Raw genomic sequence first — 15,923 nt, 5'->3', positions numbered from 1 at the left:
TGTCTTTATTATTTCTCGTCAGTCAACGTAATTCATCGAATAGAAGTAGTAGAAGTGTCAATGCTTCCACAAGCGACTGTGAATCTCAAAACAATGAATCTTTGTCAGATGAGCAATTCTATGCTGAATGTAGTAATATAACTTTAGTCGATGATAACTATTCAAATTGTGATCCAAAAAATGAAGCCGAGCTAATGTTTTATCAAGTGGTTGAAATGCTGCGATGCGAAAAAGAGGTTTGTTTTTCATTTTACTTTAAGACGTATTTATTTTTTGTAAAAAAGGATAAGTTACTCAGAGTTCAAATAGCAAGCATTTGATTTCATGTTTAAAAGCAGCTTTTCCCTAGAAGCATATTTCTTACAAAACTTGTAGTTCTTATTCATATTTATGTATGTGTAAAGACATATGTGAATATGGCTATAAGTGATTTTTAGGTATTACACTGAAATTGAACTTTTGAAATTCAATATACCTACTCATATGTCCTAGAAAACTTGTGGAGCTTCTTTTCTTGAAAGCTTTATCTATTGTACTCTTTTTGCTTGACTTAAGTGAATTAAAAGAAAGAAAGTAAGTTAGAGCAAAAATAATATTTTAAATCACATTCCCATTCTTTTCTTGGAAATCATGCTTGGGTAAAATAATAGATTAAAATAAAAGGTGTAATGTTTCTCTTACATTATTTGATTTTCGATTTTCTGAAATTTCAAGGCAGAAAAGTCTGTTCTCGGTCTCTTTAAAATCTTAACATATCACTGTCGTCTCCGTAAATGTCTCGTGTTTTTAATCGTGAATAATTTAATTCCAACGTTTCGGGTTTTGATGCGTCGAGTTTAAATTTTATTTTATAAAAGGTATTTCTAATTTTGCTCAGGTTTCCTTTTATTTTTTTAAAAGCAATGTTCAACCCACTGGATCTCAAGATCTTCAATAGGTACATTTATGTGTGTACAAAGTCGAATATTTCGTAATTGTTATTCAATTACAATTGACAGTTTTGACTGAAAATGTAAAATCGTGTTTTTGGCGGTAAATGAAATAGAAGTCTACTTTAAATACTAAAATAAAGGAAAAGCGCAAAAAATTAAGTCAAGTGTTAAGAATTTATACTTTTTTAATATTTGGTAAAACTAGTGTTTAGTTATAGTAAAGCTCTGATCAAGGTACAGGATTTGATTGTGGATATGATAATATTATCTTCAAACCCGTGGATTTTGCCGTGAAGTTACTCGATACAAAATGGCACCATCTTGGTGCACTTGATACCCAAGACTCTTTTTAGTAAAGCAATTTCTTGATGGTCAGTACGATCCCGTAATAGTCAATAACAGGAAGCAAGAGCGGTCGGTCCACCCACCTAATGATGTTTTACAACTAACTAGATATAGAAGCATCAGTAATTTTCATAATTTTTCAACATTTCGACCCACCTAAGAAAAACAAACATTTATTCAAAAACGATAAGTTCATCAACTGGCGACTGAGCTGATGTAGTGGGAAATAAATGACCGTTCGTAGCCTGTCACCGAAAACAAAATAGGGAAAACTACTTTGGATGCCCTTCGTCTTTTATGAAGAAGTCTTGCGAACAGTCCCCAAAAGACTTTTTCTCAAAAGGCTTTGAGTCACCTTCGTTCAAAACCGAAGATACATAAAACAGATCTGTCTGTGAGTGCTGCGGAGGATATTGCTACCAAATGCCACAAATAACATGCGTCAAATGTCACGTAGAACAATAAAATTGCATTTAACCTCAAAGTAGAACTATATATATGTACATAATAGATATATTCTTAATGAAATAATAGACAATTTTTGATATTATATAGTGCGGTACAAATAGGCTCCATGCCAGGTTTATGAATTATCTCCATGAAAAAATCGCAAAAAACTGTTAAAAGTCAGTGATCATAAAAACACGCAATAATAGAATAATTATAATAATAACAGAAAATTGAATGTCGTTTACTGATATTAATCCCATAAAAATACAATTAAAAAGAAAAAAGTTATGAGTGTTCAAATATGCTCTGGGGTACTTTTTGACCCCATGACGTAAAGGAGGGTTAAAATATTTATTAGACTACTTAACTATAATAAAAGACTGAAGAAAATTACGTTTTTTTGAAATTGTATTCGTCATATGAAATTAAGAAAATATTTCATCAAAATACAAGATCCAAGCACAAATGTGTGCTTGTAATATGCGGCTACTAATTTGTAATATGCAGTTTTTTGTTTTACCAACTACAAGTTTTCATTTTACAAACGGGTGATGAAGGCTCACAACATTGCTGAAGAATATATTGTAGATCACAAGTGTTTGAACTTAAGGTTGCACCGAAATTAAGTTAAGCTTATGATTGGCAACAATATTGACAACTATGTACTGAGATGAGATTAAAATATCATCACTTTGGCTTCCTCAAAGTACATATCTATAAGATTTGAAGAAAAAACGAACTTTTAAGAGGATTTACACATTAACTTATTTTCTTTGGTGAAACGAAATTTAGAAATGTTTGCTACTTGTAAATTACAACTTAATTTTTTTGTTGGTGAAACAGAAATTACAATTTTCCTATAAATTTCCTTTTGTAAATAACAACTACAACTATGTAATCAAAAACGTTTGGTAAAACCAACATTAATACACAAATTCATAAACTTTTTTAAAAAACGCTTGTAAATAGAAATTTGTAAGGTCTTGAAATAGGCAATCATTTCTAGTGCTCCTTTTTGTGAGTGAAATCAAAGGAGCATTTAACTTTATTTATATTGGTAGACAAAAACAAAAACTATACAGAACATATTGTTATAAAAACAAAGTTGTTTTATGTACAAAATTGAAAATACAAAATTATTCATTTCTGTAAAATAAGATGTCCTCTGCAACCACGTATTGCTTGAGCAAACAATGGAATGTGGGGTAGTTGCAAGGTTGAACGAATGCAGTTTCAAAGTTTTAAAATATAAATTCAAATCTTTAGTGTGCCCAAGCAGGGGCTGCGCTATTTGTTAAAGATTAAGAAATCAGACCTATACAAACTCATTAAGATTCTTGCTACCTAATAATTTTCTGAAATCAATTTAAAAAGTTAAAAAATTTATTTCACTTTTTATTTCTAGAAAATGCGTCAATTCCAAAAAATACTTGAAAATCTATGCTCACGTGTTGCGTCTGCTGAAACGACAAAATCTACCTGGGGACCACCAAATAGTTCGCAAGATGCTATGGAGCAAATGCAACATTTGCAGCGACTTCGTGATAAAATGACGACTGCAGGAGCCTTATTAGACGACTGTAACGAGCAACAATCATTCTTTACAGCAAATCAAGTGCTAGTACCTCCCCCTTGTCTTTCGAAATTGGAGGATTTGAATACAAGGTAACTATGATATTTTGTGTAAAAACATCTAAATTAAAATTGTTTCTATATTTTAACTTTTTAATTCAAATAGAATGAAACTCTTGCAAATTGCAATGGATGAAAGGCAAAAACTCTTAGTAGCATCAGGAGCAAATATATCACTCGAACACTGCGATGATGGAAGAAATACATCGAACAGTGGCACAATTGGACCCTTACCGAATCTTAGACAAAGTGTAAAACCTCCTTGGGAACGTGCAACGACAGCTGCCAGTGTGCCTTATTATATTGAGTGAGTTTAATAAACTTATAAAAAAGGAATCACAAACTAATTCGCAAATTCATAGCCACGAACGAGAAACGACCCATTGGGACCATCCCGAAATGATCGAACTCATGAAGTCATTAGCTGAATTGAACGAAGTACGCTTTTCGGCTTACCGAACCGCAATGAAGCTTCGATCTGTGCAAAAGCGATTGGGTATGAAATATTTAAAAGTGTGTATTATAATTAAATTATTAATTTTATATAATTTTGGTATAAAGCATTGGATCGTATTCCTATGGCAATAGCAATTGAATCCTTCGACCGACATGGATTACGTGCTCAAAATGATAAGCTAATCGATATCCCCGATATGACGACTGTTTTACATTCTTTATATGTTATAATCGATAAAATAGATCTAACGTTGCTGCTGGATTTAGCAATCAATTGGATTTTGAATGTTTATGATTCCCAAAGAACAGGACAAATTCGGGTCTTAAGTTTCAAGGTAAATTAATTTCTGAAATAAAAAACTTCCATTCAAACGAATATTTGTTATATACAATTTAGTCAATTGCTACACATAAATCTATAAATCTATGTTAAGTTCCAATGAAAGCAAACAATATTCAATATTGCAACAAACTCGTTGCAGTATTGAAGTTAAAAATTCCTAAAACTTTGTTTAATTTGCGTTATCATTTTTAGGTTGGATTAATTCTACTGTGTAGGGGACACCTTGAAGAAAAATACCGCTATTTGTTTCGATTGATTGCTGACCTTGATCGTAAAGTAGATCAAAGAAAACTTGGACTTCTTCTTCATGACTGCATTCAAGTATTTTCTGTTTTGTAAGCAGTTTATTAATAACTTATTATAATATTTCATTTTATTATCAAGGTGCCAAGGCAATTAGGTGAAGTTGCAGCTTTTGGGGGATCAAATATAGAGCCCTCAGTTAGATCATGTTTAGAAAGAGCCGGAATATCCCCAGATTGTATGTATTCAATTAAATTTTCTTTTTTGGTACTTCTATTATATTTATGTGTTATATTAATTATTTGTGTTTTATATTAAATATATAATAAGCTCAAGACAGCAATCAAGAATTATCAATAGAGGCGCAACATTTCCTTGGTTGGCTACAACATGAACCTCAAAGTTTAGTTTGGCTTCCCGTCTTACATAGATTAGCTGCAGCCGAATCAGCTAAACACCAGGTTTGAAACGTACTAAAGTTGCTTTAAATATTATATTAATTAATTTTTTTTTATTTTAGGCAAAGTGCAATATTTGTAAGGAATATCCAATTGTTGGCTTCCGTTATCGTTGTTTAAAATGTTTTAACTTTGACATGTGCCAAAAATGTTTCTTCTTTGGCCGAAATGCCAAAAACCATAAGCTAAGTCATCCAATGCACGAATACTGTACAACGGTATGTAAAACTATGGATAGTTATTTACCTGTTACATAAGTAATGATACGTTCAAATATAATAACAATTCATGTTTTCATTTTGTTGTAGACCACATCAACAGAGGATGTTCGAGATTTCACAAGAGCACTAAAAAATAAGTTCAAAAGCCGAAAGTACTTTAAGAAGCATCCCCGAGTTGGTTATCTTCCAGTTCAGAGTGTTCTAGAAGGTGATGCGTTAGAAAGCCCAACACCTAGCCCACAACACACAACTCATACACTTCAAAACGATATGCACTCAAGGCTGGAAATGTATGCTTCTCGACTGGCACAAGTAGAATATGGAACTGGTCCAAATTCAACTCCTGACAGTGACGATGAGCATCAATTGATCGCACAGTATTGTCAAGCCTTGCCCCCGAATGGTAGTGGGCCAAAATCACCTGTACAGGTTATGGCAGCTATGGATGCAGAACAGAGGGAAGAATTGGAAGCTATTATTCGAGATCTCGAAGAAGAAAATGCTAATCTTCAATCAGAATACCAACAGCTTTCTACAAAGCAAACACAAAGTCTTACAACTCCAGACGAAGGAACTAATCATTCTCCGCTGGGTGGCCTTTCCCTTGGTAGTGATGCTGATCAGGGACAGGTAAAACGAGTCTGTAATAACAATTGGGAGTTGTCAATTCAATTTAAATTTTTGTTCAAAGGATATGATGGCAGAAGCAAAGTTGTTACGGCAACATAAAGGCCGACTAGAAGCTCGTATGCAAATATTGGAGGACCATAACAGGCAGCTAGAAGCTCAATTGCAAAGGCTGAGGCAATTGCTGGATGAACCGAACAAAGCCAATAATGCAAAACCATCTACATTACAAACAAGATCTGTAACTGCTTCACAACTTAATACTGACTCACCAGCAAAAATGCAGCAAAATGGTTACTATGAACAGAACTCAAGTGAGTAAATAAAAATCTATATTAACATTTTGTCTCAAATTACTAACAATATTAACGTTCAATTGCTTTAATTGCTACTTATCAAAAGATGGGATCGGTGGATTGCCGATGCCTAATCTTAAAATTGGTGAAAATAAACAAGCCCCAAACGCTGGTGGCAACATCCATCTTCGTAACAGTGCTGATAGTGGTCAAGTTTTAATAGGAGAAGATGGTAGGCCACCACCACCACCTCATTCGAGTTTATTACATATGCCTGGTAAAAATATGTGCTATTTACCTTTTTTCGTTATTTGATTCAACGTTCATGCATTTTTTTTAATTTTTTATATTTCTCAATTTTTTGAATCATGTTATTTACCCTTTTTACTTCTTATCTTTTTTCGTTATTTAATTCAACGTTCATGCATTTTTTTTAATTTGAATGTTTCTCAATTTGTACCCTTTTTACTTCTTATCATTTTAATTTTTTTTATATTCAAAAATTCGTACCAATTTTATTAACAATTTTTATTTTTTTATTTATAATGCTGCATTTTGGATTTAAAAGATCATTCTTAAAAATGTACAAATAATAGGTAATTTTAAACATAAATATTTGTTTCAGATCATACTTCTTAACAATTAAGTTTAAATTGCAAGAGGCTAAGCATTTATCTCTTACAACAATTTATTTAATTCAATTCAAGCACAATATGAATTTTGTTGGGAAAAAATTTAAAACTTATTTTAAAAATACACTTATTTTTCAATATTTAACCCAAGATCGAATTTGAATCGAAAATTTTTGATAAAATATTGGTAATTATCAAATAACAGACAAGGGTTGATATTCCTTCTAACGTATCTTAGACTATAAGATATATTCAAAAAATGTGAATATGGCTTTGGAAAATTATAATTTTATATACTTACTTATGTATGATTTTAATATAGTATTACAACTTCTGATTGCAAAAACTAAGCGTATGCTTAAATAACTAGAAATCAATAAAATATGTGGAAGAAAATTTAAAAGAGGACACTTAGAATAAAATTTTAAATTAAAATACAGGGATGTATTTTAATTTCTATTAATTGAAATTGCATTCGTATCAAGTTCATTTAAGGTCTTAAATATTGCCAGTTCAGCCGTAAATGCTTCCAATTTTTTAAATACCTACTAATATTTCATATTAGAAATGTATAAGTATATTTAAATAATTTATATTATTATTATTTTTTAGAAGAAATTGGTAGAGCTGTCGAGGAACTTGTAACTGTTATCACCGAACGTGAAGTTGAACATTCCCTTGCAGAAAAGATGACTTAAAATTTAAAACAATGTAAAAAAGCTTTAAAAGCAAACGATCAAAGTGCTTTAGCTTGAAATAAACACACTTTAAAGATGATCAGATGAAAATCAAATAAAGTTGTGAATTATAATGTAATTGTATTTTTAAATGACTGTAATGATTATTCTGTTTATTTTTTAACGTGTTTATAGCAAATATTGAAACAATGTTAGCGTAGTTAGTTAAGAATCAAACAACAATTTTTGTTTATATAATTTTGTTAAACAACATTTTGTTATTTTATTAAATATATTACATTTTTCTACATTTATTTTCTAGAAAATAATGGACCACCTGCATACTTTTGAGTTTTGACATTTATTCAAGAAGATATACGCTTTTGCTTTAAACATTAACAAATTGTTCATAAAATAAATTTCGATTGTAGAATGAACTTGGCCTAATGAAATATGGAAGTTAACTACTTGGAAATAAGTGGTTACATAAGTAAACTTTAGGTATTTATATTTTGCAACGAAATCGGTCTCACAAATTAATATCATATAAATAAAGCCGTTGCAAGTATGTTAAAGAACTAATCTTGCCAAATGATTACAATAACGATAACAATTTTTTCAAATATGACAAATCAGCTTTGTGCAAATTCTGTTACCACCTATTTTGTGATTTTTTTTTTCGAAATTTGTAGGTAAATAGTTATGAGTGTCCAAAACCATTTTTTTTAATTCTTACCTGCATAATTATAAAGTAAAATATTTTTAAGCTTTAATTTTTTGATTTTCCTATTTTCGAAAAGTTGTTTCAGGTTTTCAATTTTTGGCCAATATATCTTTTTTTCTTAAAAAAAATATTAAAAAATTGCAAAATTAGACTAAAAAAAAATCAGAAATACACATTTTGAAAGTTATTACCGACTGTCCTAGTTGCTCCGAACATTATGATCAAAGTTTGAAAGGAGTTTACCTCCTCATGTTTCACAGTTCTCATTTTTAAAATGCTTTTCAGATTTTAGAAAGTCTTCTAATCATTATTCCAAACAAATATAAAGTCGTGAAAATTAGAGATAAAATGATCTTTGAATTTTTGTTCAATATACAAAATGCAACAGTTTTATAAATACTTTAAAAAATTTGACTAGGGGTTCTGCTCGCCCAATTTTTGAAATTGAAAAGTACAAAACTAACACCAGTGTGAAACATACATAACCTTGGACAAATTTTAAAAAAATATTAAAATCCAAAAAGGGTGGTTTATAATTTACAAAATCTATTTCAAAATTTGCATATTAATGCAATAATGAATTTTGTCTCCAACATATTAATCCGGTTTAATCCAGAAGCACTGTTCAATGTTTTTATAAATTTGCATATCCCTGAAAAGTCTCCCCATCGAATTTTAACGAATTTACCAAAACAAAAATTAGAAAATATATAATTAGATTACTGTTATTTGTTGTTGTTCATACTAATTAATATGCAGTTCTAGTATGACATGTATGGGTGAAATAATTCCATATTGTTTTTGGAAATCTTTAAGTAAATTTAAATAACATTTTAAAGTGAACCGACGCCACTGGGAACTGAGTTCTTTGATAGCCTAGTTAGCTTGACAAATAAGGGACGAAATCTACACCTTGGAGTTGTTCTTATAATACTGTTGCTGATTGTCCAGCAATTTTCCAAAATGGCATGTAATTTTGTAGTGGATAATGTAAATTTAAAATTGGTTTATGCTTTTAGTATGTATTACTATTTGTAAATTGTTTGAGTTTTCTTTGCTCCTGCTACTTGTGGATATCGCTTTTTTTATAGAGTTTTATAATTCGGGCAGATTATACAAGAATATTTCAGTAGAAAATAATACAAATTAAAACGCATGACTTTTTATCATACAAAAATCTTCATTTGTAGTGGTTAAATCAAATAACCATCCTATAATTAACACCGAATGTTTGATTGCCCACTTATTTCGTAAATAAGTTTAAAAACTACTACGTTTATACCTATAGAGCAAAGTACAATCGGAAATTGCATGTTAAGACCAAATAATCCTGCATACATTTTTTTTGAATATTTCCAATTGAAAGACCATTTTAGGACTTCAAATTATCAGCCATACTAAGACATACCATCGAAAATTAATTACTAAAGAAATGGACATTGCAATTAAAAAGTTACTAAAGTTTGAATAAAAACAAAACTGCTTAACATTTTCACACCAAGCTAATATGCTTAATACATCATTTTAGAATTTTACATATCGCTATAATTAGTGTTATATTTAAAAGCTTCGGATATTATCCATATCAAACATAATATACATACATACGTAGATAGTTCGTTGGTAAATTTTTTAAACAATAAAACAGTTCTTGTGGCAGAATAAACAATTATAAACCCTAACCAAAAACAAAACATGCTTGTGTTCACATTAGACTGTTAACAATTAATTGTTTGTATTTTTAGCTTTTCTTTAAAACAGACACAAGTTCTGTTTTGTTAATAAACACGTCTAAAAATGACCGTCAAATAAAACTTTAAAAAGTTTCAGTTTCTCACAAAAGACTTATATAGTAAGATTAAATAAAACTAACATTTTGTATGAATAATTTGAATTTAATTTAAACAAATTTTTTTGTTAGGCTTATAAAATAAAAAAAATAATAACAAGAGGTCTTTAAGTAGGAAACCACTTTAGTGCCCTTTACTCTAAGTCTTATAGCCGGCTTAACATTTTTGGAATGGAGTGTTAACTCAAACTCATTCACTCATTCATTTGTAGATATACGAAAATTTATATTAAATCCAACCGTTTGTCATGTTTTTTTTCTCATGGTTCTGTGAAAATGTTAATTTTTCGATTTTGAACTCGACGTAACACTGATGCACTAAAATGTCATATCTCATTAAAAAACGTGTGTCCAAGACATTTTATTTTTAGCTTTAGACGCATTCGAACTTTTTTCGTATTCATTTTTTAACTTCACACCCTATTTAACTTTTTTTCTGTGAGGTATAACCATAACAATGACACAATAAAATATCGGAAAAAATCTCTTGATACATTTTGGTTTCAGACGCCTACTTCCCAGACATCTATTATTTACATATTCCCGGCTTTTATCAACTAAAAAATAACTAGTTTTCTTTTAAATACAAACATTATCTAGGTCACATTATTCTGAAACTCTTCTTTTTAGTTAATTTAATAACGTGAACTATAATTATTTAAAATTGTTTAAAAACTACTTAACATCTAATTTTAATTTAAATTCTTATAAAATAATGTTTTGAATTTGAAATTTTTAAACATGCATGCGCATACATATCAATACATTTTGGTTATAACTCCATTTCAAAAATTTGGTGCCGGTTCTTGGTCTTTCTAGTTATTACAATATATTATACAAGTTACTCGCGCATTGTTTTGCTGTTGAACAAAAAGTATTTTCTTACATTTTAAATTTATTCTAATTTCGGTTTAAAATGTGTGTCACAACTTTAATTATCAAATTATGGTAGTTATTTGTCTTCGGTAGCTTTTTTGTTCTTTGCGACAAATAGAAAAATTCTATGAATAAAAAATAGCTATTATGTCTATTTGATGGTCTTCCCTAATTTACAACAAAAAAATTATCTTTTAAGAATTAAAATTTTGTGTTAATGAACATTCTTAAGATATTCTATTTTATTATTTGTTTTATTACTTATGTTTAAAGAATATACTAATTTTCTAACGCCTTCATTTGAAGTTTCATTTAGTAAGTCTATATGTACTATGTAAAATAATTTAAAGCTATGGTAGTGCTATTAGTAGACACAATTTTTGTTACATTATATTTTGTGTTGTTATTTTTTACATTTTTTAAATGAATCATCATACTTTTATATATGTTCTTATCCTAAATCTGTCTTACAACAAAAGTTCATTATTTTTAAACTCATGTTGCTCAAGAACTTGTTTATTGAAATTGATATATGTATACTTTAATAGAAAATACAAACCATATCGAAGCCAATTAAAAAAAATACTACTCAAATAAAGCGCAAATCAAATTTTGAATGCAAACAAAAATTAATAAGCGTAAGCAACATATCTCAACAATTGTCCAATGCAAATAATATTTAATCAACACAAACACATTTATTCAGAGATATAAAAAAATGGAAAATCGAGTTTCTTAGAAATTCTAAGAAAAGTATTAAATTTTTTAAATAAGAAATTTACGAGCATTGTTAAGTCTAAATAGATAAATTAAAATCAAATATTGAATAAAAAAGAATACAATACAATTACAATAACGTAGGAGTTTAAGATTTCATCAAACTTAGTAGATATCAAATTTTTCTACCAATTTATACAAAAAAAATATCGTATTGTATGAACTAAATAAATAAAATACACACTTTGTAAATAAACTATTTTACAAAAAACTTGATTTTTGTTTGCCTGTTAAATTTGTTTTTATTTACAAATATTAAACTATAATTTCAAACTTAACAAAATTTTCCAACTGAGCAAATTTCGAACCATTTTATTTTGTTTTAAATTAATTTGTATGGATAACCATTTTTAATCCTTCAAAATTTGATGTTATGTTTGGCATTTTACATTGAATAATATTACCCAATTCCATGAGTATTGCTGTTTTCTCAGATGATCTTTATAAAATTTATAAAGTTAGGGTGTTTTCATAAAATTCGGAAATCTGCGTTAGTACAATCATCATTTTGTTTGTATTAATGAACACTAAAAAAGTCCTTTACTTCCGCGATTAGTCCTTTTTCAAATGGATACTAATTTGTTCTTACCATTTTCAAATTGTCTACTATAATCTAGGTTCCAGTACATATCGGACAGTTAAATACGAAATGTCAACTTCTTTACCATATTCATTTTCGTAATTATTAAAAAAAAACTTTATTTTTGTAATAATCTAGTCTTTTTTATCAAAACTTAAAAACAAAAATTAGCTAAGGCTAACAGGATCCAACACACGAACATAGACATGATACTTTCAACTTAACTCAGTGAGGATAATCAATCTCAAGTATGGAATTTTGTATTAATGAAAATCAACTAAAAACGGGATGTTAAAGATAAATCGACTTGACCAAAAATAAATTATTTCACTTTATTTCTCTAACGTGTATAAGAAACAGAGGAAATAAGTGAAATATTTGCGTGGACTGATAGCTTTTAATTATTGTAGTTCAAATTTAAAAATTGAGTGGATTGTATTGGATGCGATGTCCTTGTCCAATTTTATAACTTATAAGTTCATCAATTAATCCCACATAATTCGAATTTCAAAGTCAAATCAAATACAGCTTAATCATTATCCCCGTTCAGTACTCCCATTTTTGGTTTAAAGTAACAGAAAACAATTTCTAATTTTTTGCGGGAAGTATTTTTATTAGTCACTTGAAAATCTCATCTCAGCAATATTACAAATCAAAATTGTGCAAAGCTAGAAAGTAGCATTTTAAAGTGTAAATTTTCGTTTTAAGAATTTTTGCTCTTTAAATATCGTTTTTATTGTATATTGTAATTCTTAGTGCTACTCTACTGCAAAGTAACGAATTCAATTTGCTCTTTGGAAAAATTATTTACTTTATGTAACTTAAAACTACTTCTCCTTTATTACATACTACATATTTTTATTTTATTTTTTATACTTTCCATTTTTATTCAAAATTAATTTATAGTAATAGTCCCAAGTGAATATAATATACAACAAATATATACATTAAAATATATACACACATATACTTGCATAAAATATCTATATTAAAGGGATTGAAATCCAGTTATTATATACAATATACATAAATATATACAAAACATATTATATTGATAGTAATAAAGAATTATTGAACGATTATAAAAGCCGTTTGTTTTGTGTGTTAAATAGCTTGTAAAAGGATTTTACCATACTGCAAGCAAAAAGTTTAAGTAACTACAGTGTCTCTCGCTCTGACTTTCTTAAGGTACTGCTACAGTCTGGGACTGACCTGGACCAAAATGAACATGAAGTAGATTCGAAGACCTTCCAGTCTGAAACAATGTTGTCTATTCGCTCTACATTACACATCTCTCAAAGCATCATAAAACGTTCTCATCTTGCCAAGATGCAAGCCTCTGCGCTATAAATGAGAACCACGATGATGAGTATCTTAGGAAAAGTGATTTTAGATACTCGAAAAAGGACTTAACTGCTTAATTGCTTCCTCCAAGGAAGCATCAATTCGCAAGAGTTAGTCTTTGTTTGATTTCAGATCTGGTGTTTTTGTCTGAAGTTATCCCAGTGGCTTGGTATTAAAAGTCCCGAACTACCTTAAAGTTATACAGTGATGGAAAAAATAATAGAAACATGTGTCTTCATCATTTTCGATACGCAATAGTTTTTTAGCAATTAAGCAAACAACTTTTTGTTTTCACTTAATTGTTACAAGTTTGAGGCCAAATAGGGTTTTTGAGTTTGTTTATTAGTTTGTCAGATATTTTTTTCGATACTAACTAAATTTTTATAAGTATGGGTCGTAAATTTTGAACGCGAAGTCGTGAAAAAACTAGGACAAGCTAGAAAAGTGATGGTTGTAATTGCAAACACCTTAAACAGTTCGAAAAAAAGTATTTGAACCCTCAAAGCTTGCGTGACCGAACACTTCAATCAGCCCAAGATTGTCCCTTGTGAAAAGACGACTCAGAGCAAAAGTTTGGTGGCCTAAAATCGATGCTCAAGTTGAGAAATTTGTGGAAAAATGTAAAGGTTACATTTTAACAACCGGTTTAGTAACACCGGAACCACTCAAAAGAACTGAATTACCATCGGGTCCATGGCAACATCTGGCGGTCCCTTAACAACAGGTCATCATTTATTCGTAATTGTTGACTATTATAGAAGATTTATTCCTCAGAGGCCATAAAACGCCTAAAAAGGATTTTTGCACGATTTGGATTGCCTCTTTTTAATTACAGCTGATAACGGTATATATATATGTATAATGTATATAATATTATTATATTGGCCTCAGCAAAAAGGGGAAGTTGAACGCCAAAATCGATTCTTACAAAAGAGATTAACCATTTATCAAAATGAGAAAGGAAATTGGTAAGAAGACTTGCAAGATTATCTGCTAATGTAGGTCCTATTCGAACCCACATTCAACCACTCTGAAGACACCTGCGGAACTTATGTTTAACAGAAACATTCGTGATAAACTGCCCTCCATTCAGTAGCTTTCGAATATAGATAACGAAGTGCGAGATCAAGATGTCATGGAAAAGTGGAAGGGAAAGTGCTGATGTGGTACGGCGATTGAAACTATTATTTCTGATTTCACAGTTATATATAAAAATCCAATTTTATTTACTAAACTTAATCTAGATCACATTATAACAATTGATAGTTTTAAGAGCTTATCTAGGTGTTAACTGTTGGGCGAATCATCAACGACTGACTCTGTTTAGTCAAACAACTAGAAATGGTAACTGTGCGTGTGCAGACTGCGGAGAGCTAATTACGATATTAAGCTTATACTAAACCTTACATTAAGTCTGCAAGCAATCATTCAAGTAATGATGGTGATGATTTCGGAGTCATAGGGTGACCACTACAGTGCTATGCAGATAGTAAACGCCATGCTAAAGTAAATGATGTTGAAGAAAAGATGTTATTATGAAACGCCAAGTGGTTACTAATAAACTTGCCACAACATTGGAAACAATGACTTACAAAGTGATTGAGCTAAAATGATCTGAAGTAACGGTTCAAAATCCGAACACTGAAACACGTTAAAAGGGTTCCAGCAGGAGTTTTCAAACCCCCAATACCATCACCCAATGGACCAGACTCATCAGAACAAATAACTCGATCTTCAAAACATAAGAGAACGATGCAAAATCATTATCTTGACTACGACTTACCAGAGCAGAAATAAAAGAAAAAGTATTAAGTTTTGTAATAGGGTTGATAAGGTACATACAGTCACTACTTTGATTTGGTGTAAAAAGTACTTACGATCATTGCATTTATGCATTTTCTCCCCTAGAATTGAAGAACATGATTTCGTTTTCTGTTGGCCTTGGATTCATTATGTGACTGCCACCAATACATCCTATAACTTCGAATTTATAAGATAATCATTATTTTATGGTTAACAAAATAATTTACAAAGTTGAAAATGTGTCCTTGCAGGGATTTTTCTACTTAAATATCTCAGTAATAAATAATTTTGATGAATTTAAAATTGCTTCATTTTATGAAAAATGTTGTTAGTGTTATCAATATTATGAATTAATAAAATCCTATTGACCGTTTAAAAAAAATAAAACCCTTCCAAAAATACTACTAAAATTTGTTAAATAAAATTAGTGTATTTAATTATTAATTTGTGGGAAATGAGTTGACATTTTCTTATAAAAAAACGAACACCTGCAAAAAACAACTTAAAACTACTAAAAATGATATTTGGTAATATTAAAAAAAAAAACAGTGATATCCTATAAAAACTTATTGATTTAACTCCACAAATACATGTAGGCAAAATGTGCCTAGCAATTGACCCTTTAGTCCGTCCTTTCAAAGAATGACAGCAACAACGG

General features: G+C 29.7%; 1 protein-coding gene across 9 annotated transcripts in view; it reads left to right on the top strand.

Annotated features, from left to right (window-relative positions):
* The window catches only part of LOC129954166 (dystrophin, isoforms A/C/F/G/H), a 114,739-nt gene extending 107,085 nt beyond the window's left edge, over positions 1-7,654 (top strand). For 6 of the 9 annotated variants that reach the window (XM_056067889.1, XM_056067890.1, XM_056067896.1 and 3 more), the window contains 12 exons: positions 3,133-3,392; positions 3,466-3,666; positions 3,722-3,855; positions 3,921-4,150; positions 4,351-4,479; positions 4,543-4,639; positions 4,732-4,862; positions 4,922-5,077; positions 5,168-5,710; positions 5,772-6,021; positions 6,110-6,280; positions 7,248-7,654. In XM_056067889.1, coding sequence (XP_055923864.1) covers positions 3,133-3,392; positions 3,466-3,666; positions 3,722-3,855; positions 3,921-4,150; positions 4,351-4,479; positions 4,543-4,639; positions 4,732-4,862; positions 4,922-5,077; positions 5,168-5,710; positions 5,772-6,021; positions 6,110-6,280; positions 7,248-7,333 — 2,388 coding nt within the window. In that variant the 3' untranslated portion in view covers positions 7,334-7,654. Of the gene's footprint in view, positions 1-3,132; positions 3,393-3,465; positions 3,667-3,721; positions 3,856-3,920; positions 4,151-4,350; positions 4,480-4,542; positions 4,640-4,731; positions 4,863-4,921; positions 5,078-5,167; positions 5,711-5,771; positions 6,022-6,109; positions 6,281-6,571; positions 6,600-7,247 lie in introns of all 9 variants that reach the window. The other 3 variants (XM_056067891.1, XM_056067894.1, XM_056067893.1) reach the window with 3 other exon arrangements.
* The last annotated feature ends 8,269 nt before the right edge of the window (positions 7,655-15,923 follow it).

This window comes from Eupeodes corollae, chromosome 1, assembly GCF_945859685.1.
Source record: "Eupeodes corollae chromosome 1, idEupCoro1.1, whole genome shotgun sequence".
NCBI lineage: Eukaryota > Metazoa > Arthropoda > Insecta > Diptera > Syrphidae > Eupeodes > Eupeodes corollae.
This window is presented reverse-complemented; position numbering and strand designations above follow the sequence as displayed.